Source organism: Streptopelia decaocto (assembly GCF_964273445.1).
Source record: "Streptopelia decaocto genome assembly, chromosome: 21".
NCBI classification, from domain to species: Eukaryota; Metazoa; Chordata; class Aves; order Columbiformes; family Columbidae; genus Streptopelia; species Streptopelia decaocto.
The window spans coordinates 866,584-887,750 of NC_138676.1; the positions used below are offsets into that span (position 1 = coordinate 866,584).

General features: G+C 61.5%; 2 protein-coding genes across 2 annotated transcripts; both read left to right on the forward strand.

The window, feature by feature from the left end:
* Nucleotides 1-718: 718 nt before the first annotated feature.
* On the forward strand, nt 719-5,494 carry IL10RA (interleukin 10 receptor subunit alpha). The gene is made up of 7 exons (XM_082070326.1): nt 719-828; nt 1,709-1,829; nt 1,953-2,131; nt 2,385-2,551; nt 2,866-3,016; nt 3,191-3,315; nt 3,438-5,494. Exons 1-7 carry the CDS (start codon nt 765-767, stop codon nt 4,425-4,427), a joined length of 1,797 nt encoding a protein of 598 aa, XP_081926452.1. The 5' UTR covers nt 719-764; the 3' UTR covers nt 4,428-5,494.
* A 6,848-nt stretch (nt 5,495-12,342) lies between these two features.
* Nucleotides 12,343-20,954, forward strand: TMPRSS4 (transmembrane serine protease 4; the record flags this gene model as incomplete). The annotated part of the gene is made up of 13 exons (XM_082070401.1): nt 12,343-12,444; nt 15,984-16,014; nt 16,094-16,207; nt 16,373-16,525; nt 16,627-16,756; nt 17,932-18,033; nt 18,125-18,165; nt 18,738-18,900; nt 19,119-19,285; nt 19,447-19,542; nt 19,640-19,779; nt 19,959-20,237; nt 20,793-20,954. The coding sequence occupies exons 1-13, from the start codon at nt 12,436-12,438 to the stop codon at nt 20,952-20,954; spliced, it is 1,587 nt and encodes a 528-aa protein (XP_081926527.1). The 5' UTR covers nt 12,343-12,435.
* Nucleotides 20,955-21,167: the final 213 nt, after the last annotated feature.

Below are 21,167 nucleotides of genomic sequence, written 5' to 3' on the forward strand. Positions count from 1 at the left end.
TGCTAGCACCTGAGGCCAGTGTCACCAGAAAGGCAGGACATTGCCACACAACCAGAGCCCTGCAGCCACGTGCACTGTGGCCACACTGGGGCCCCTGCTCTTGCTGACAGGTGCTAGAGCCCTGGGGACAGCTGTACCCCCTGCTGCACCCAGCTTCAGGGCTCGCGATGCCACCCATGCGCACAGATGGCTGCAAGACGCGTGATAGCCCAGAGGTTGTCACTTGGCACCAGAAATGGGGAATGACAAATGGCAGACTGAAGCAGGAGGGTACAGGCTGAGCCCAAAGGCAGAGAAAGCAAGAACCTGGCTATGGCCTGGGTGGCTTTAGCCCCTGGCAGGACAGGGCATTAGCCCAAGGGGACACTGCTGCTCAGTAAAATCCCTGCCACAGGTCACCCCAGCTGCTAACCCTCACCCCCTGTGTTTTTAACATCTCATTTAATAACGAAGCAGCAAAGGCAGACACGTGATTTACTCCTATTTTCCCTTTCTCAGCAATGTTCGGTTTTGGTGAGAAAAGCCCCAAAAAGCTTTTCCTTTAAGGCTGCTTGTAGGAAATGCCCGGCCTGGGCTGAGTGATTAACTGTGGGTGAGTGGGTGGACAGTACAGAAAAGTGGAAGTCGCTATACGTCTACTTTCCTCCCGCTGCACTAACGCCTCCGAGACGTCACTGAGCCAGCCCCCGGGGGAAAAACAAGCGCTCGGCAGCCTGCCCGAGCAGAGCTCGGCACCCTGCTCACCCGGAGGATGCTGAGCCAGCATGGGCCCCTCCGCCGCAGCCCTGGCGCTGTGCCTGGCACTGCTCCTCGCCTGGCGCACGGACGGTGAGTCTCCCTTGCCCACCCCTTGCTGTCCTTCAGCCCCCGCTCGCTGCGGCTGAGCCCCACAGCTCCGCTCCCCTCTGCGCCCCGGAGCCCGGCACTGGGGTGGGGATCGAGACTGGGGATGTTGGCGAGCGGAGCTGCTGCGGTTTGGCGCTGCAGCCCAGACACCTTTGCTGGTTGCTTACAGCAGGATACGGCCGCGGTTCCCTGCTCGCCACTCACCTGTCTTTGCCGTTTGGGAGCCAAAAGGCTGCGTGAGTCCTCAGGGGCCAGCTGGCCTCATGCCCAGCAGCGTGGTCCACGGTGCCCGTATCGCGGTGCCCTGTATCGCGGTGCCCTGTATCGCGGTGACGCCTCGCGGTCACCGGCGCGGTGCTGTGCCCACAGCCCTGCTCCCCGGGCAGCCATGCGGCTCCTGTTTGCCATCAGATGGCGGCTGCTGAGGAAACCAGCAGGGAAAGGGTGACAGATGTTATCTATTAATGCTTGGCTGCCAGGTGACAATGCTGAAATTGAAGCAGGAGGTGTGAAAAAGTCTGTTTCTTCCAGACAGCAGAAAAGCAAAACAGGAAAGGTGAATCCAAAGAGAGCTGCTGGTGAAGGGCAGGGGCAGGCAGGGCTCCAGATACAGCCGGCTCCTTCCTTGGGCCACAAAAGTACCGAGATCCTCTTGGTTGAAATGAGCTCCCCCCAGAAGAGAGAGAAAGGGAAAGAAGGGGATGAACAAACACTGAAACATGGAAGCAGACAGACCTGGGCAATTCCCCGCGATCTCTGTGTGGGTGGGTGTGCGGTCACTGCCGAGCACCGGGGTCAAGCTGCAGGCAAGCGGTGGAGGACACCGGGCGGCATCGCCTGACGCTCGCCACCGGCCCCGCAGGTGAGAAGCTGGCGAGCCCCAGGCACGTGCGCTTTGTTGCGGAGACGGCACATCACCTGCTGCGCTGGGAGCCGGGGGACGGCCCCCCCGGCGACGTCCGCTACGAGGTGGAGCACAGAGTGTGAGTACAGCGAGGGGGCAGCCAGGGGTTCGTCCCCTGCCCGCGATCTGATACTGGCAGCGGTGACAACTGAGTCCCTGTCACCTGCCCGCACCACCCTCACGCCAGGCACTTTCCCCACAGCTATGGCACAAACATCTCCTGGACAGCTGTCCCAAACTGCATGAAGATCTCAGGGTGCTCCTGTGACCTCACGTACTACACCCTGGATCCTTCTCACCGCTACTTCGCGCGGGTCAGGGCCGTGTCTGGAAGCCGCACGTCCCCATGGAAAAGGACCAACGCCTTCTCCCCGCAAGAAGGTAGGTGGGGTGTCTGCCTTCATCCCGCGGCTTTGAGGATGGCAGAGGTCAGGGTGCCAAACTGCCGGAGAAGAACTTCGGGACAGATGGGAGCAGGGATGTCTCCCTCCACACCTTCCTGGAGGGCAGCCAGGCTGCAGGATGGGACGGGACTAACCTAGCGTGGGTGGCACCAGCTGCAAGGGGCAGTCACAGCTGCGTCCACGGCTGCAAACAGGAGCAAACCCTCACGTGCTCTTCCCGCTGTTTCCAGCCACTCTGCGCCTGTCGGGCCAGAGCGTGTCTGTGCAGGGCAACAGCATCCACGTGCAGCTGCAGCTGCTCCTCAGCGCCGGGAACCTCACCGTGCGGTACGACGACATACAGAGGCACGGCAGGAAATACGCGGTGTACATCAGGAGGGCTCAGGACAACCGGACGGTAAGACGAGTTGCTGGTCTCATGCTGTCCCCACCTGTCACATGCACCGCTGCTCAAGTTAAAAACAAAAACATTTTTTAAGTACACTCTTTTGTAAAGCTGAACGTTGAGGTTTCTCACAGCCACAACATTGCAGAGAGATGTCTGCATGTTTTACTGCAGTACATCCCCCAGCTCTTGTTGGGATTTTGGGTCTAGCTGCTGCCAGCTATACTGCTAAGCACCCTGGGGACTTTCCCCTGGGGACATGGGGGAGGGAGGAAAGCACGGGGCTGGGGGCTCCCAGGTACCAGCCTGTGCTCTGGTCCTTTCAGTACGAAGTGGAGTACACTACCCCAGAGTTCAACATCACCAACCTGTTCTGGAACACGGAGTACTGCCTCAGCGTGGAACCCAGAGTGGCCAGCCGGCCCGCCCGCGCCGTGCGCACCGCCGAGCAGTGCGTCACCATCGGCCAGAGGGACCGTAAGTACCGGCGTGCCAGGGAAAAGGGCGGCCAGGTGGGATGTAGATCCTCCTCAGCCTCTTGGCCCTGGAGAAATGAGGGTCCGCACCAGGGCAGCCGCTCCATGCCCCCGCTGCTATGTGCGCCGAGGACTCTGCCTCACCCTGCTCACCCAGGCATGTCGTCTCTTGCAGGGACCTCAGAGCTCATGCTGGGCATCATCAGCTCTTCCTTCATCACTGTGTTCCTCTTGAGCCTCCTGGGGTGTCTGCTGGTGTGCACCTACATAAAGAAACCCGTGAGACCGCCGTCCGTCCTGGTAAGGCAGCCGGGCACCCTTTGTGGCCATCACAAGGGTGCAGGTTTGGGTAGCTGTCGGCAGAGGCAAGCAGCAAGCAGGGGCACAGCAGAGCTCACTCCTTTCTTTTGTCTCCTTCCCAGAAGTCTTTCATAAAGCAGAGCTCGCTCTGGATGGAGCAGGAGTCCCCATCCTCGGGCAGCCGGGACACAGACCCTGTCCAGCAGCTGTTCCTGTGCCCAAAGGAGCCTCGGCAGGATGGTGCTCCCAACGGCAGCACCGGCACAGCCCAGCTGCCCCTGGAGAAGAGCTGGCAGCTCCCAGCGTGGCCCGAGGACCGCGTTTGCCTGACGGGGACGGGGCCCGCGGTGAGCGGAGACAGCAGCTGCGCCAGCACGGACAGCGGCATTTGCCTGCAAACCTCCTCCTCCTCGGAACTGAGCTGCTCCTCCAGCCTCGAGTCCCAGGGCTACAAGCGGCAGCTCCCTGCTGGCGATGACAGTGGCGTGGGCTTGGGGACCACCTGCCCTCACCCCACGTACCCCCCCGGCAGCGGGACCAGCCCCGCGGAGGCCAGGCAGCCCTGCGGGGGGGAGCTCAGCACCTCCCCCGGCGCCAGCCAGGACACCCAACAAGACGTCGAGTTCCGCGGGTACCTGCAGCAGTCCAAGGGCACCGTGGAGCCAAGGCAGGAGCCAGCCACGGGGGTGCCCTTCTTGGGCTGCGCAGGATCCCCTCAGGGCCCGGGCAGCACTGACATTGTGCTGGATGTGGAGTGCTCCAAGCTGGCTGTGGCCAAAGGGTATTTGAAGCAGTCATCTCCCGAGCACCCCTGCAGCCACGCACAGGACCTTGCTCCACGGGGGAGCCCTCGGGACCCCCCTGCCTGGGACTTTTCCAGCCAGCTGGGACCCCGAGCCCCTGCTCTGCTTAGCTACGGGGCTCCAGGAGCTGCCTCAGCCTCCAAAGCTGGCCCTGAGTTCCTGAAAGCTCCCTTCGACCCGAGCATCTTCAACACTGACCTCCTGGGGACGCTGCCTTTCGTCTCCAGCCTCAGCACCAACCAGCGGCTCGTGCTGCAAATCACGCCCCTGAGCCTGCTCAGTGAGGACGGCAACGACAGCCGCCTGTGACGCACCCTGTGCTGGGGATCGGGAGCCCGCCAGCCCGCACAGCCACCCAACTACCTCTTCTAGCCACCACCTGTGGGGACCAGCTACTCCAATAAGCTACGGCCAACCCTGAATATTAATGCACAGAACTGAGCAGTGCCCCAGCCAAGACCCACCGAGAAGCACCGGTTTAGCTACTTCTGGGGCTGCTTTGGCCCCAGTGCTGCTGTGCAAGCCCCCAGCACAGCCTGCATCTTCCCTCCAGCAACTGTCGGCTGTAAAGCTAGTGAGACACGGGGATGAGGGGCTCACCCCCACCTCCTCCGACCACGAAGCCCAAGGATGCACACCGGGACATTTCCAAGGGACGATCCTGCCTTGTCTGCCCTTCCCAGCAGCCCAGTGCGGGGCTCGCAGCCCCCGGGCTCAGGGCCACCCTTGGGGCCAGCCCCGCGCTTCCCCTCCCCACTTCCCCCTTGCACTGGGGAGCACTGGCCTCCTCCAGCTGACATTCGTGCCTCGGATGCTGCCCAAACCTTTCACAACACTGACAACGAAAGCAAAGCGCAGCCTGACGTCAGGCATCCCGCTGCTGGGAGCAGGGAGCTGCCACCCTGGCCTCGCTGCGACGGAGTGGGGGACTTTCCTGACCCTACAGAGACCCCGCGGCACAGACCTGGGCTGCTGGGCGCCTCCGACAGCGCTCAGGGTGCTGCGCAGCCTCCTCGAGCCCCGCGCCAGCCGGGGCAGCCCGGCCCGCTCTAGGGCCCGTGTCCTCCCACTGTTGCATATAGACATTATTTATTCTATTTAATTTGTAAATACACAAAGGATGTGGTGTTATTTATTTGGTCCATTCATCCACACTGCTCTTCTAAGGTCAAGCTACGCTTTCCACTTTGGGAAACAGACGTTCCCCTGCAGCAAAGGGCAATGTGCCTTTGCCTCATGCGGGGGAGAATGTTCCCACATCCCAGCTGGAGACAAAGGAGAACAGAGCTTCAGTCTCACCTGAGGACCCGGGAGCACACACCGGAGGAGCAGGGAAGGGTCCTGGGTGGTGGTTCCACAGGTCTGCACGGGGACACAGTGTGTCCCACAGGGCAGCAGCTGGGGGGACACACCGGGGAAGGACCAGGAGCGAGCAGGTCGGAACTGGGGGGTGGGGGACGTTTTCTGTCAGAATGGAAACGACTTACTGTGGACTACATTTGACTGCTGCCAGGTCACCGGAGAGTCTTTCCAAAAGTCACCAAGTTTCTAAGAACCTTCACGGTGGGATTGTCCCATTAAAACTGTCAGTGGAAATCCAGCTCGGGGAGTATTTTTTTTTTTCAAGTGAAAACATGAATCACTGCAGTCGGGAGAAGGGTTGTTGATGCATTACCACGTTTCCTTCCGTTACGTCTGACGTCGCACTGGAGACGTGCTCCCGCATCACACGGAAGGTTTGGCCACGGTGGGTGCTCTGGTGCAGCGGCACCGCCGGCGCCAGCCGCATTCCTATCGCCGGGCATCCTCCTGCCCTTCTGCGTCCACCATCGCTTCTGCTTCTGGCTGGTTTAGGAGATGGGGGTTTTCTTCCTTTTTTTAAACTTCATCTGAAAAACAGTCATCAAAACAAAGCGGAACTATTTACGTGTTTTTTTTTTTCTTCATCTAAATTCTCCTGACGTCAAGCTCTGTGCCTGGATCCCCCGCAGCGGCAGGTGCTGCCGGTTCCTTCTCGCCACGAAAGGCTCCAGCTGGCTGCGTCCAGGGCCAGCACCGGGGCCCGGACAGGCGCCGTCCCCCCACCCGCAAACAGCCAGGGCTCTCCTTTCAACAAAACCCCCAGGAGTTTGCCAGAAAGCTACAGACCACGTGGTTTGGCTTCGATAACGAGAGTATGGACGGTCCCTGCGACTCCCTGGAAGTCCCAGATGCTGACATTTTCCTGAATTAAGTCACAGTGTAAGGCACGGAGGACGCTCGCTCTGACTCCCCCTGCAAGCCGCTCTCCTCCCGCTCCTCCTTGCGCCGCGGTAGCCCCAGCGGGGCTGTGCCCGTGCAAACACCTTCAAACGCCTTTGCTGCCCCAGCAGCAGCAGGGGCGCCGCTCCACGGGCTGCAGCGACTGTGCCGGGGCTGCTCTTGCGCTGCCGCAGCGGTTGCTCTGCCGAGGCTGAAGGCGGCGGGCACAAGGAAGCCACGAGAACGCCAACAGGGTTTTTCTGAGGTGTTTGCTTGCACTGTCAGGGCAGAGAACAATTTCCACATCGGTCCAGATATTTGGCCAAGGAGGGAAGTTTGAAGCAGTCTCATTTCCTTATGGCATTTTCGCTATTGCACAAAACCAGCCATCCCATGCTGTGGCTCATTGTCACGCTTTCTAGCTGGTTCACTGCATGCCCTGTTCACCACCAGCCTGCCCAAGGTCTCCTGGACGTGCAGCCGGCTGGTGCCCAGCGCTGGGCTGTCTCTGAGCCATGGGGACACAGGGGGAAGGCGGCTCTTCCCTCCGGGGTCTGTGCTTGGGGAAGGCTGAGATAAGGCAGCTGCGCCTTCCTCTGTCTCAAGCGAGGGGGTGGCAGCCGGTCCCAGGCACCTTCCAGCGCTGCCCATGGCCAGCGAGACACACGCAGCTGTGGGGGAACAAACCGAGAAGCTCTTTTAAAAAAAACAGAAACTGCACTGTTCCAATTTCAATAGAAATCCAGCCTATTCAGGGGCTGTTTTTTAAAGAAGCGAGAGCAGAGGAATTCCCCCGTGGCTGGTTTTGGTTGCTGTTTCTGTGGCTGCCGAAGGCGGGTGCGAGGCAGCGCGGGATGTGATGTGGGGAGCACACGGGCTCAGCCCCAGCCCTGAGCTCCTTCGCCCCCAACCACGCACCCAGTCCAGACAAGGACAGCGGGCGCAGGGAAGGAAATACAAACCAAAACCTGCATGCGGGGAAATAAAACCCAAGCCCAGGGAAAGCCCCTGCTGACCCACAGATGTGGGGATGACTTCTGCAGGAAAGACCTTGGGACTATCCCAGGGAAAGCTGCAATGGCCAGGGACTACGAGGAGGTACGAAGGCTCTGGGACGCAGCACGTGCTCCAGGCACCACGAGGTCCCCGCCTGCACTGCTGGGGGGACACACAGGGCCAGGGACCTGCTCCCCATCCCAGGCAGGGAGGAGTGGGGTGATGTCCTACCTGCATGCCAGCCCGGCTCCCGCCTCACGGCCCGTGGTCCTGGAAAGGCGCGTAGCCCTTGGCCCCGCTCAGCGAGCCGCTGATGCTGAACGGCGGCGCCAGCTCCACCGCCACCGAGCCCAGCCCGCTGCAGGGATGGCAGGGGTGTCAGCGAGCTGCCTGCCCTCCCCAGCCCCGACACCCGCGGGATGGATGTCCCCAGAGAGCCCAGGGCATCTGCAAACAGCAGAGCCCCATGGTTTGGGGCTGCGACACCTTGGCACCATGCAAAGAGAGCACCCAGCCTGCCCCAGGCCCCCACAGCTTCACTCACCAGTTGTGGTAGAGGTTGAAGACAAAGTTGGGCCCTGGGGAGGCAGGAAAATGGGTGTCAGAGCTGTGTGGAGCCACGAACTCGCCTTTGCTTTGCCTCGGGTCTGTGCCGTGGTGCGGGGATGTACAGGACAGCCAGCCGGACCAGGACATCACTGCATCCCCCTCCCCAGCACCTGCACGCCGCCGCCTTGTCCCAGAGCCACCCCAGGACCAGAAAACGTCAGACATGCTCCCCACATCCCTGCTTGATTTATTTTTTATTTTCTCCAGCCCCCCCCGCCCTGCTGCCACCGTCCCCCGCTCTGCCTGGACTCACGGCGCCAGCACTGGCCCCTGCGGTACCACCGGACGATGGTGTAGCTGAAAAGCACCAGGATCAGCAAGGCCAGCCCGACACCCAAGACAAGCCCGAGCCCTTTGATGGGCTCTTGCCCTGTAAAGCAGAGGGAAAAGAGATTCTGGAGACAAACACCTCTGGGAGGCTGGGGGTTCTGGTGATCCCCGGTAGGGACAGGACTGCTGTGGCGCTGGGGACACACCCCTGTGCCCTGTGCTGTCCCTATGGCACGGAGGGACTGTGCTCCACAAGGCTGTTGGGCATTGTGGAACAGCGGTTTTTCCTCCCCCTAAAGCCCCGTGCTGGAGACTTTCGATCTTGGTTGCATAGCCATCACCTGTGCTCTCAGCAGGGTTTAGCCATGCAATTTAGCTATAGTTTCATCAACAAAAGCGCAGGCAGGGCAGGGAGGTGGCAGAGCAGGGCTGAGGAGCAGCTGGGGTGTCCTGGACCTGTGGTGCCCCCTGCCAGCCATGCCCCCACAGCACTGGCTGAGCTGGGAAGAGCCAGGAGAGCAGCGGGTGCCACAGCTGTGGCACTGGAGCTGTCCCAGTGCTCCGTGGCCCTGCAGTGCCGTACCCTGGTTTGTCCCGCAGCTGCACAGACCCATTTCTGGACAGGCAGTTCCCTCTAGAGGATGCATCTGTCAGGGCGAGCAGCCTCCTGCTGCCGGCACCAGGCTGCGATGGGGAAACAACAGGACCACACGGGACTTCTGCAGCACCCCTGGGCCCCCTCCAAATCCCCGGTCCACACCACAGGGTCCAGCAAAGCCCAGCGCCAGCCAGTGCTCCTGGCATCGTCAGCACCAGGCTGCTAATAACACCTCTCTCCAGCCACTACTGGCTCCTGGCCACCCAAACCGCTGCAGACCCTTCTCTACTGTCTCCAGTGTGAGCCCATCTCTCGGGCAGCACAGCGTCTTGCACACCCACCTGCACCCCAGCATCCCCACAGCCCCGCAGGGCCACCCTGACCAGCAAGGTACCCGATCACTCCCAGTGCGGCCCATTAGCAAAACGCAGGAGGGGTGATGGTGGGCACAGTCCTGGGGGCTGCGTGCCCAGGAGGGGACAGCGGGGTCTGGCCACTGCCCCAGCGCACGCTCAGCCCTGCATCTCTGCCTTGCCCACATATAGGGTTTGGGCAGGTGCTTGGCACAGAGACTGGGTGCTGTGCCTTGCAGCATCAGGAGGGAGGAGGCAGCGGAAAAGGATGACCTAACAGCAGCTAAATTTAGACAGATGCCGGTGGAGTGAGAACATTTCCCCTGTGGTCACAGTGTTTACATAGTGAGCAAAGTCCCAGGTCATCCTGCAGCCCACAGCACTTGCTCTACCTGATGGGATCTGGCAAACGCCTGGGGAGCTGCGGAGCATCACACCACCAGCTCCCAAACCGCGGGGCAGCCGAGCAGGACCAGCCTCCTGCTGGCCCCACGGCAGGGCTCGAGGGACCCGCAGGCAGCCAGCACACCCTGCTCCTGGCCCCCACGGCAGGGCTCGAGGGACCCGCAGGCAGCCAGCACACCCTGCTCCTGCTCGGCAGGGCTCGAGGGACCCGCAGGCAGCCAGCACACCCTGCTCCTGCTCGGCAGGGCTCGAGGGACCCGCAGGCAGCCAGCACACCCTGCTCCTGCTCGGCAGGGCTGAGCTGGGCACCGCGGGACCCCGGCCCGGCACAGGCTGCCGTGGGCGAGGTCAGGGAGGCAGCTGCAGGAGTGACTCACGCAGCAGGAGCATGGTGCAACAGCTTCCCTGGATGAGCCAGCTGCCGAAACTGCCCTGACCCCACGCCTACTGCTGGTGGGAGGATGACGCTCGGTGCCCAGCCCTGCCCCGTGTGGGAGGCGCTCCCTGCCCCGGCACCCATTGGGCAGACGTCCTCACGTCCCAGTGAGATGCCTCCGAGCAGCACCAGCAGCCAAGCCCCAGCTCCACAGAGAGCGCGGAGAGGTGAAGGTCACCAAGACACTATCGGTGCCACAAAGCATCCCCACCGCTGCTCCATAAGGGGAGAAAAAGGCCACCGACTCACCTGGCCCATGGTCCATGTCCCGGTGCCAGCGCCGTGCCGCAGGAGGTGCTGAGCGAGCCCGGGCTGGGAGCTCCTGCCGCAGCCCCCGGTGCGTGCTGGGCCTGGCACGTCCTGCCTGTCCCCTCCTCTCCCTGTGACACAGCCGCCTCACCGCCCCTGCCGCAGCAAGCCCGGGCACCGCTCCTCGCCCACTGGTTCAACTGGTTTTCAGGGGAGAAAGCAGAGGAGATCCAGCAGACGCCACCCCACACACGATGGACATCGCCTGCACCCCGGACCTGACGGCTGCTCCCAGCCCGGCCTCCCCACCCGCAGCCTTGGCAGAGGCTGAACTGGTGGCACTGGGAGCCCAAGGGGCAGGGAGTGTCCAGCCCTGGCCAGGTGCCCAAGTGTCCTCCCACTGCCACCTCCTGGCAAACAGAAGCACCCAGAAGGGGGACAAGGTCCCACAGAGAGCCTGAGCTTGGGCGTTTGGGGTTGTTCACAAAGGTTATGGACCTGCGCAAGGCAGGGGCACGACCCCAGGGTGACACAGTATCACCCACCCACTGGCCCCAGTCACCGACACCTCCTGCTATGACATACTTACAGCTGTATTTGATCACTCAGAGCCTGGAGTCTCCAGATTAGGGGGCGATCACTGCCTGCTTGCAGAAAGAGAGGAAAACCATCTCCTGTGCCTGCAGGTAGAAGGTAGCAAACCAGGATAACCATTAGCAGCCTGGAAACTGGGCATCCGAGGGCAAAACCCCTCCCTCCCGTGAAACCTCCTCCATGCGTGCACAGGCACAACCTCTGCCTGTGCCAAAGTGAGCAGCCGGGGCAGGAGCCGAGCGCTGGGCAGCCCTCCCCGGGAGCCAGCACCGTGGCACTGAGACCCAGGGGCAACGCGGGGACCTGTGGGACGCTGGTCAGGATGCAGGGGGACTGACGCACAGTGGATGATGCACACTGCAGACCCCAGGCTCTGGCAGCTCTGCCTCAGACAGAGAGGTCGGGGCGGCTCCTCGCCGGGCAGTGGAGAGGCAAGGGACAGGGTGAGTGTCCATGTGGCTCCGGGCGGCCGGCGGCTGCGCAGAGCCCCGGGCCAGCCCTGCCTGGCCTCTGCCTGACCCCAGACGGAGCCGGGGTGCCCGGAAGCCTGTGTCACGCCAGGGAAGGGTGGTGATGCAGCCGCACTCCAGGAAGCAAAGCCCCGAAGGTGCCCGGAGCTGTGACATAACAGCTACAAACCTCAGCTGCTTCCTCAAAGCCTTCCCCTAACCTCGAAGCAGGAAGAGCTGCTCCCCACCACCTCCCACCCTGCGGATGCTCCCGCTGCTCTCCCTTGCAGACCCAGCCTCAGCACTCACAAAGGAGGAGGTTTCTCCCAGGGGACACATAAGGGAGTCTGGGGGGGCCACGCTCAGACCTCTGGCAGCAACAGCTCCATACAACCTGCCCAGGACACCAGCTGCTCCCACACAGCCCCACACCTACCAGCACTGCGCATGTCCCCAGCCCGCATGGCAGCCCCACAGGTACCTGCCATGGGCACCCACTCATTTTCCATTAACCTCACCCTGGCACTGCCAGGAGCAGCTGCCAGCTGTGACCTGGGGCTGCACGGGGACACACAGACCGAGTGACCTGAGACACAGCAGCAGGCAATGGCCCCGTAACCTCATGCGTAAACTCTTCCCCTTTCCTCCTCCACCTGCTAAAGCTTCCACTTAAAAACAACCTGGTGCAACACAGAAGAGCCGGACAAAGAGTGGAATGGCTGTGGTTCTTCTTATCATCAGGAGAGAGGCAGGAAAAATCCTGCTCTGTCAGTCAGTTCACTCCTGATAAGCTAATTTGTGACAGCAGCTCTGCAGGTGAGTCACCCTTTAGTGGCAGATGCTCAGGAGATTATGGAAGGTGATGGTGCTGCTGATAGACCGGTGTTATATTACAATACAAATCATCATTCCTGTTTCACAACTCCTGTTGTGGGTTTTAAGGAGTGCTTGGGCGGTCCTGCCCCAGTGCTAGTGCAGAGCGGGCAGAGCAGCGCAGGCACAGGGGAGGCGGGAACATCGCCAGCCCCGGGCTCCCAGGGCACCCACAGCCGCCCCGTGTCCCAAACAGGAGGATATTTGCCAGGTTTCTGCAGGCTCAAGACCACATCAGAGCTCGATGAACATGGTGAGTTACTGACAGCTTTGCCCACCGCTCTGCCCCCTCCCCGCGCCTCAGCCCCATGCGCGCCCCCCGGGAGCAGGCAGGCGCCCCCCGGGAGCAGGCAGGCGCCCCCCGCGCACCCGCGGCTGGTTCCGGGGCTGCCAGCAGCCGTTTACTGGCAATGGGGCAGCCCAGGGTCAAAAGAGCTGATTTCCCTGCCCCTATCCCCCCTCAGCACCCAGGCAGGGAACGATTGTACCCGTCTCCCTCAACACCCCATTGCGGCTGTTGGATACGGCGCTTGGCTGTCCCCACGCGCCCTCGCTGCCGCATTTCTCTGTGGCTTGCCTTGGCCCTCTCCCAGACCAGGACACAGACGAGTGAGGCAGCGCGTCTCGCAAGTCTGCTCGCCAAGGGGAACGTGCCCTCATGGGACATCTTATCACCCCTGAGAAGGGGCTGGTTCTCAGGCAGCGCCTGGGCAAGAGCCTGGCGTCCCTGCCTCCACTGCGGAACCGCCTGCCCATCTGCTCAGCACAAGGGACACGCTCGGCTTCCTGCGGCGCCTTTTGCAAGCAAAGCCATGGCCACCAAACCCCAGCCTGGCATGCAGTCCCTCCCTAGGAGAAAGAGGCTTCCTCAACAGGGGCAGCCACGCATGGCCCAGCTCACCGGGCACCGTAAAACCCTCCACCAGCACCGCGCTGAGACATCGTCCCCTCCGGAGTGGGGAACTCACCCCCTGTATGGCGGCAATGGCTCCACTCACCGTGGGTTAAATCCCCTGCAGCCAAGGAGTTAGCCACGGATCCAAGCACCCTGCACCCTTTGAAGCTGGGGTCTGCACAGTATCCAGGAAGTTTTGCACTTTCTGCCATTCGGAGCAGCTGGCACAGCTATGAAGTGCACCACAGCAGCTTCCAGCCCCACGCTGCACAGGGCAAACGGCACGAGGCTGGATGCACAAGCTTGCTCCGACGGTGTGGGTGCAGAAGTTCCTTGGGAGTCCATGGCTTGCGGGCTGGCATTTGCACAGCTGGAGTGCAGACCGACCACGGTGGCATTAACGTGCTTCGAGAGAATACATCAATGGAGCTCAATTAGTTACGGTAGCCTTGAGTTCTCCTGGAAATCAGGTGCTTGCACTCCATGCAGGAGGTGGCACAGCTCTTGCCTTGCTTTGAGTTTAACCAGTGCAGCTCCTGCTTGTGTGTGGTTTTGAGAGCAAGTGGGCAATCATGGAGAGGCAGCCCCCGGGGCCGCTCCAAGCTCTGAATCTGTTTGAAACTGAGGACTTCTGTGGACTGAAGAAAACGCAATAACTTCGCAATGTGGGAAGGTGACCAGCACCACAGCATCATCCCTCACACCGGCATCTGCACCATCTGCTGTCAGAAAGGAGCCCAGCGCCTGGCAATGTGATGGGCACAAGTACACGCCTGAGCCCTGGACATGCCCCACAGCCCCAGGACCGCTCCCACAGGGAACCGTTAGGATCCCATTATCTGGGTCATGCCCGGCCCAAGCCCATGGTGACACAAGAGGTCAGCATGAGGAAGGACTGGCTGTGCGTGCCCTCGGCTGGCTGTGCTGGAGGATGCAGGTGCTGTTCAGCATTACAAAACCCCCAGGGCTCCTGCAGGCACTGGGCGCTGCAGATGGGCAGCTTGGGAACGGCAGCTGAGATGGGAGGTCCAGGAGATGCTCCCCATCCTGCCCTCCTGCTCCCTGCAGGTCCCTGGCTCCCTGTCCCCAGCAGCCAGGCTCCATGTCCCCTGGCAGCTCTGCAGTGCCCTCCCAGGAGGCAAAAAGCCCCAAGGGGCTATGCAGAGCCCAGCCAGGGGCTGGGTGCTCACCACAACTTGCCCATGCTGGGCGACAGTGCCAGACGAGCCCGGCTGTTCAGAAAAGAGCCCCTGGCATTTCCTCAAAAGAGCCAGACGGCTGCATGCTGGGGCACAGCCACATCACCGCAGCATCCATCCCTCCCTGCACAGGTCACCTCTTGTTGCCAGGCTGGGGAGCAGCCCGAGCCACACAGCTGGGCTGGGCAAGAGGCAACGGCTGAGCTAGCAGAGCACTAAATGCAAACCATCTTTGTGTATTTACCCACGAAGAATCACTTGGCGCTTGACTGTAAAAGCCTGCTGGTAGAGCCTTTGTGCATGGCTAAACATGCCCAAACACAGTGACCCGCGGAGGGAGGGCTGCGCCACTCCCTCCCGCCAGCCTGGGGCTGGAGCACAGCGCCTTGGCAGCCTTACCGCATCACTGCCCCACGGCACACTGATCTCAAACCCCAGCCCCGAGGTCGCACAGGGGCCTCTGCTCTCGTTTGGGACGCGTTCTGAGCTGTACTCCTGGATCTGTGGGTTTATTGCAGTGTTTTTAATCTTGCCAACCTCTGTTCAAGCTGGATACGGGTCGTGCAGAAAAGCTCAAGTCTTACCTGTGTCAGTAGAGTTCAGAAGCAGCAGCAAAGAGGTCGCTGGGGGCTGGAAGGGCATTCAAATTCGAGGGACACCCAAGTGCGCCGCTTCCCACAGGCTCGGCAGGGTAGGAGCTTCCGAACCGCAACCCGACGGGGAGCAGCCCTCAGCAGCGCGGCTCAAGCACGGCTGCAAAACAGGGCAAAAGAAACATACAGTGTCCACCTGAAATTCCCCCAAAGGGGTTCTGATCTTTGCCCAGCATCAATCTGCGCACCAAGGACAAGGGGGGCTCCTGCAAAAAGTCTGGCTGGTGCAGCCCCCAGGACCCTTCCCACTGCAGCTGGGCATCTCTCATATGAGAGGCTACTGCAGGAAAATAAACTCGAAGCTATCAAAAGGGCTCAGTGCCTTATTCATCACTTGCCCCAGCGCTGACTGCCACCAGGGCTGTGTTTACTGCGTGTCCTAGCAGCGGCACAGCCCTCCCCCCTGCCTTGAGAGCACTTGTTCCCATGGGCCAGGCTGCTTTCTCCAGCGGCTCTGCCAGTCTGTTGGGAGGATTTGGGCTGTACCACTCGGTTTCTGACCCTGCGCTGGGCCAGATGAAGGATATAAGCCCCATTGTGACGTGTCTGGGTGCCACAGCCCTGCAGGCATATGTATTTTGACTCAGGGTTTCTTGGCACATCAGAAAGCACCTCTTTTATAAAGCCTGTGACTTTAAGCCTCTGGTGCATTAATGACGGTAACTCTATAATCAATAGGCACTTACTGGAACTGTAGAGGTGGTGTCCATGGGAAAATCACAGCCAAGCGTTGTCACGCCAGAACCCCTGCTGCCACCTCCTTCCCAGCATCTCTAAAGCAACCTCAGATGCAGACTGGGGCAGTTTCCCTGAAAACGCTTCTGGCAGGACTCAAGCCAAAACCACAACAGCCTCTGTACCTGCCCAGGCTGAGACAACCCCCTGCTTTCCCAGGGCTGCCCTCCCCGGGGGGGAGGATCATTCTAGCTGTGTGCTTGGTGTGGGAATCACACGGGGCCAGCCATCCGCTCTGCTGTAGACCCTTCCCACCTGATTTCTGGCTGCAGTTTCAGCTCAGTAACTGTTTTTCCCCTCTGGTTTGCAGGATTTAGCCTCCGAGCGGCTGAATGGCGGAGGTAATGCCCGTGGGAGCCGAGGGTGCGAGTGCTGCAGGCCGGACCCGGCAATGCAGCGCCACGCTCCTCTGTGTTGCAGGTCCCAGCACAAGGCAAAAAGCCCCCACGAGGCGGGAGTCCTTCAAGCGGATCGGCGTCCCCGTCCTGGCAGCGGTCCTCAGCCTCACCTGCCTGGTTTCAATAGGGTTCCTGGGTACGGCTCCTCTTCTCCCCTCTCCTTTTGCACAGCCACGGCTCAGCAAACACAGCGCTGGAGCCAGGGCTCAGCTGGCACCGCTCCGCCACCTTCTTGCTGAACCCCGAGCCCTGAGGCCGCCCAGCAGTGGGAGCTCAGTGCTGAGCCCCCCTTTCCCTCCAGTCAAGGTGTACCTGGAGTACCACTACTTCTTCTGCAAACAGCCCCTGAAACTGGTGCCGCTGCAGCAGGTGTGCGACGGGAACGTGGACTGTCTGCAGGGCGAGGACGAGGCCAACTGTCCCCAGTGGGTCCGCGAAGGGCCACCAGCTGGGGGTGAGTCCATGACACCCCCTTAGAACCCCAGAGGGGCTGGGCTGCTGCAGCAAGCCTGCCAGACTCACCCGTGACACAGCTGACTTGGTGTCTGTCTCCAGCCCGTGTTTCCAAAGACAGATCCATCCTGCAGGTGCTTAACAGAAACACCGGAGCCTGGTTCTGTGTCTGCCACGACCACTTCAACCTGGCGCTGGCGAAAGCAGCCTGCGAGGAAATGGGCTACAGGAGGTACACGGCTCCTTTCTCTGCACCTCTCACCTGCTTTATCTATCCCTCTCCCACAAAAGCTCTTTTTGAGTGGGGCTGTTTTCTTACAAAGCACTCGGAGCTCTGCAGCAATGTTTCCAGTCCGCCCGCACTGTGCAGAGGGCTCAGTGACTCCCTCAGAACTGGCTGCTCTCTGTGCTATGAGCTCTGTCCCCAGCCCACGGACACCCCGGTCTGCAGGTCCCCACTGCGCTCGGCTCAGCAGAGCAGCCCCTCCTGCAGCACATGCAGAGCCCAGCCCCGCTCTCACCAGCAATGGAACTCACCTGGGGAGGCACATGACTTCCCACACCCCCCTTTAAAGCCCCAGGAGGTGGCTGGGGGTGTGGATGCTGCTCAGCTGTGGGCAGGGCTGGGTCCTTGCAGCTGTGATGAAGCTCCGTGTCACCCACCTGTGTGCTGCCATGAGCTAGTGGCAAATCTGGAGTGCTGCCTTTAACTAAAGCTGGTTAAAGCCAAGATTTGGGGAAATAGTGTGTTAGCCTTGCATGTTTGGTATCAGCCCTGGATTAAGGGAGAGTTTGGGTTATGTTGGGGGTACACCAGGGAGAAGATGGGTTCTGGTGTTTGAGGCCATTTAGGAGCATAGCCTGAGCCCAAGATGGGCCAAGAGGGGCCAAAAAGTCAGGGAGCACAGGCCCCAAATGTCACAGCAGCAGGGACACCCCTGAGGTCCCCTGGGAGCTACCTGCCCATGTGTCCCCGAGGAGCAGGGAGTTGTCTCCCTTCCTGCGATGCGCTCCTCTCCCTGCTCTGGTGGCCAGTCCTCCGTCCTGCCCCAGGTCCTCTTTTGGCATCCCTGCGTCCCTGTCCCAAGGAACCCCCTTTTTCTGTGGGCTCTTTCTCTGGCTCACTGGCACAGGGTTCGCGTTCCCTTCCTAAGCTCCTGCTTCCACCCTGTCTCACCAGCCCTTTGTTGGGGCCACAGACAAACATTTAGGACCTACCTGTCAGGCTTCAGTCCTGAAGTTCTGGAGCTGGGTTATACCACCTTTGGCTCAGTCTGAGCCCAAACTGCGGAGCGTGCAGCTCCCGGAGGTGCTGCGGCACCGGTGCCTGTCCTCTCCCAGCAGCTGTGCCTCGCTGGGAGGGTGCGGGATGGCCGCTCTTGCTGAGCCGTGTCCCGTGTCTTTCAGCACCCCCACGTTCCGGGAGGCGGAGGTGGGCGCAGGGCAGCCCCTGCCTCCCCGCGAGGTCGTGCTGAGCAACGGCAGCCTGCAGGTGCCCGAGCCGGGCAGGTGAGTGCTGGGCTGTGCCGCAGTGGCCCCGTGCCCCTCGCCCCAGCGTCTCCTCCACCGAACCCAGCGCTTTTCCTCCTCCCCCTTGCAGGAAATGCCTCTCTGGACGGGTTGTTTCGCTCTTTTGCTCCAGTAAGTATCAGGAGGCTGTGTGCACCTTGCGGCGCGCAGGGCTTCGTGCTGCTCCGGGTCCCCGTTCCTGGCACAGCCCCATGTGCGGCATTGCAGCCGCAAGAGCTCGGCTCAGGCTCAGGCCCAGGCCCAAGCCCTGCCCCGCCCCCCCCCCCCCGGTTCCTGCACTGCATGAGAAAAGTTAGATTTAATTACTGCTAACGTTCTTGCTAAGCCAATGTAAACCTCCAAAAAATTAAGCACCTAAGAGAGGCTTAGCTGGCTGCCTGGATGGGTTTACTTTTGTTGATGAATCACCCTCATTAACCTAATCCGCCCGGTGGACTGCAGAAGGAAAGGAATAGACCTGGGGCTGATGTGCAAACAGAGAACAAAAGGGGGCGTGCCAAGTGTCCCACGGAGGGGTGACTTGTCACGGGGCGGGGGGTGAGGCACCCGGGCCATGCTGCTCTCCCTGGAGGTGCGGGAGCCCTGTCCCTGCTCACCTGCGGACGGAGGAGGGCAGAGCGGGTGCTCTTTCTCTCCACCGCTGCAGCTAACGTGTGTCTTGTCGCTGCTCCGCCGCCCGGCAGAGGACTGCGGGGAGAGCGTCCGCGCCCCGCGCGTGCTGGGCGGGAGCCCGGCCGCCATCGAGGCCTGGCCGTGGCAGGTCAGCCTGCAGTACAGGAGGGAGCACATCTGCGGGGGCAGCATCATCGGCCCCAGCTGGGTGCTCACGGCGGCACACTGCTTCAAGTGAGTCGCCAATCTCCCCCCGCTGCACCCACGGGCTCCTTAAACCTGGGTTTAAGGCACGCTTTGCCTAAATGTTGTGTAATGCACACACCTGCACGGGGCTTTGTGCCCCTGTGTCCGGTGCAGCTGAGTGATGCTGAGCAGGGCTTTGCTGCCTGTCCCCGCCGCAGGGGCACGGGGAGGAAGAGCAGAGCAGTAACAACCGTGTCCGTGCACAGGAACAACCCCATCATCCAGAGCTGGAGCGCGAAGGCCGGCTCCGACCTCCTCTCGGGCACCACCACCCTCGCTGTGGAGAAGGTCTTCCTGGCTGAGGCGACATCCACATCGGCCAAGGTCAATGACATCGCCCTGGTGAAGCTGCGGTCTCCTGTGCATGTCACAGGTGAGACGTGGTACACGCCTCCTTGAAGCAGGATCTCACGAAGGCAAAGCTCCACATGCGAGCAGTGCCTTACCCAGGGTGCAGCAGCGAGCGGGTGCCCGGACAGCCGTGTGGCACCCGCGGGCCTCCCCAGACACCTCCACCTCCCCTTTCCCTTGCAGACAGAAGCAAGCCCATCTGTCTGCCCTATTTCGATGAGGAGCTGGTACCTGGCACATCCCTGTGGGTGACAGGCTGGGGCTACACGCAGGAGCACGGTGAGCGGGACAAGCGCTGTGCCTGAGGTGGGGGCTTTTGGGGTTCCTGCTTGCCCAGCCTTCTGGGGGCCGCTCTGAGCAACTGTGATTTGCACAGGGAAACTGTCGGAGATCCTGCAGCAGGCAGAGGTGAAGCTCATAGACAGGGAGAGCTGCAACCTGTCCGCCTACCACGGGGAAGTCACCGAGAAGATGCTGTGTGCCGGCCTGCCCCAAGGCGGCGTGGACACCTGCCAGGTGGGGGCCTGGTGCGGAAAGAGGGGGTGGGCTGGGCTGCACCTATGGATGACATAGTCCCTTTCAGGGAAGAGCTCTCCTCCTGGGAAATGTCTGCAAGCTGCACCTGTGAGCACTGGCACTCACTGTGCTGCAGGCTGGGGGCTCCGAGCCCCCCTCAGACGGTTTGTCCTCGGCAGGGGGACAGCGGCGGGCCCCTGCTCTACTCGGGCGGGCACTGGCAGGTGGTGGGCATCGTCAGCTGGGGCCAGGGCTGCGGGGACCCCAGCACGCCCGGCGTCTACACCAGCGTCCGTGCCTACCTCAACTGGATCTACGCCGTCCGGAGGGTCAGTGCCGTCCTGCTGACACCGCTGCAGCAACACGCAGGTTTTGGGGGGCAGTGGGGTGGCTCAGGGCCCCCTCATTGGCCCTGCACAGAGGGGCACGGCCCCGGCGGGGTGCAGCATCGCGGCGGGGTGGGCTGCGGGGATGGGCCCCTTGGGCTCTGCGCAGGAGCTGAGCCAGCTCCCGAAGCTTTCAGCTGCCCTTCAAAGCTTGTGATTCCTTCTCTCCTCCTCTCTCCTTCCAGTCGGAGCTCTGAGACCTGTTGGGACAGGTCCACCTCCCCGAGCCTCCCTCCCGTCCCTGCGCGCTCGGCTGTCCCGGCTCTGGCAGCAGCTGGGAAACGGATCTCAAGCCACGGAAGGTGAGCGGTGCCTCCCGAACCGCGGCTGGCAGGCTGTGATTTAGTGTGCCAGAGAACAGCCAAGGAGGCAAAGTGCAGCTCGGAGCGACGGCCGCCGATAGTGTGAAGGAATCTGACCAGCCCAAGCTCCCTTCCGGAGAGAGATTAATTTATTGCCCTGTGCCGACCCTGCTGCGGCAGGAAGGCTCCTGTGGGGATAAGCTGCTGTTTGCTCACTACCGTTATACAGAGAGAAACTATGTTTGTGCTGTAGAGTATCCCCATTAAAAGAAAGTATATGTTTTTTTCATGCAGCCTCTGAGGGCTTTTTGTCTCTTGCTTGCAGGGGTATGTTTCGCAATACCCTGTGCGGTGCCAGAGCGGCTTTCCCAGCACAAGGCAGGCTCTGTTTGCCGGCTCCCGAGAACAAGCTGTTCCTGCGCACACAGAAGAAAGCGCTGCATGGACCTCGGCCGCCCGGCCAGACAAGCTGGTCAGAATGGGCTGATCCCCGGCTCCAGCCACCCACAGCCACTGGGCTGGAGGGGGCAATGCACACCCGTGGGTGCAATGCACACCCGTGGGTGCTGGCCAGCAGCGCCCAGCCCTGGCCCCGGGGTGTCAGGAGGGAGCGGCAGGACACAGCAGAGCCGGGACAAGCAGCTGCAGAGAACAGCCGCAGCCCACGCTCGGCACACAAGCGAAACGCTGCTGCTCCTTC

Coding starts and splice junctions, on each gene's coding strand:
- IL10RA (XM_082070326.1), top strand. CDS start 765: ATGGGCCCCTCCGCCGCAGCCCTGGCGCTGTGCCTGGCACTGCTCCTC. Junction 829..1,708: donor CCTCGCCTGGCGCACGGACG/GTGAGTCTCCCT, acceptor CCGGCCCCGCAG/GTGAGAAGCTGGCGAGCCCC. Junction 2,132..2,384: donor CGCCTTCTCCCCGCAAGAAG/GTAGGTGGGGTG, acceptor CGCTGTTTCCAG/CCACTCTGCGCCTGTCGGGC.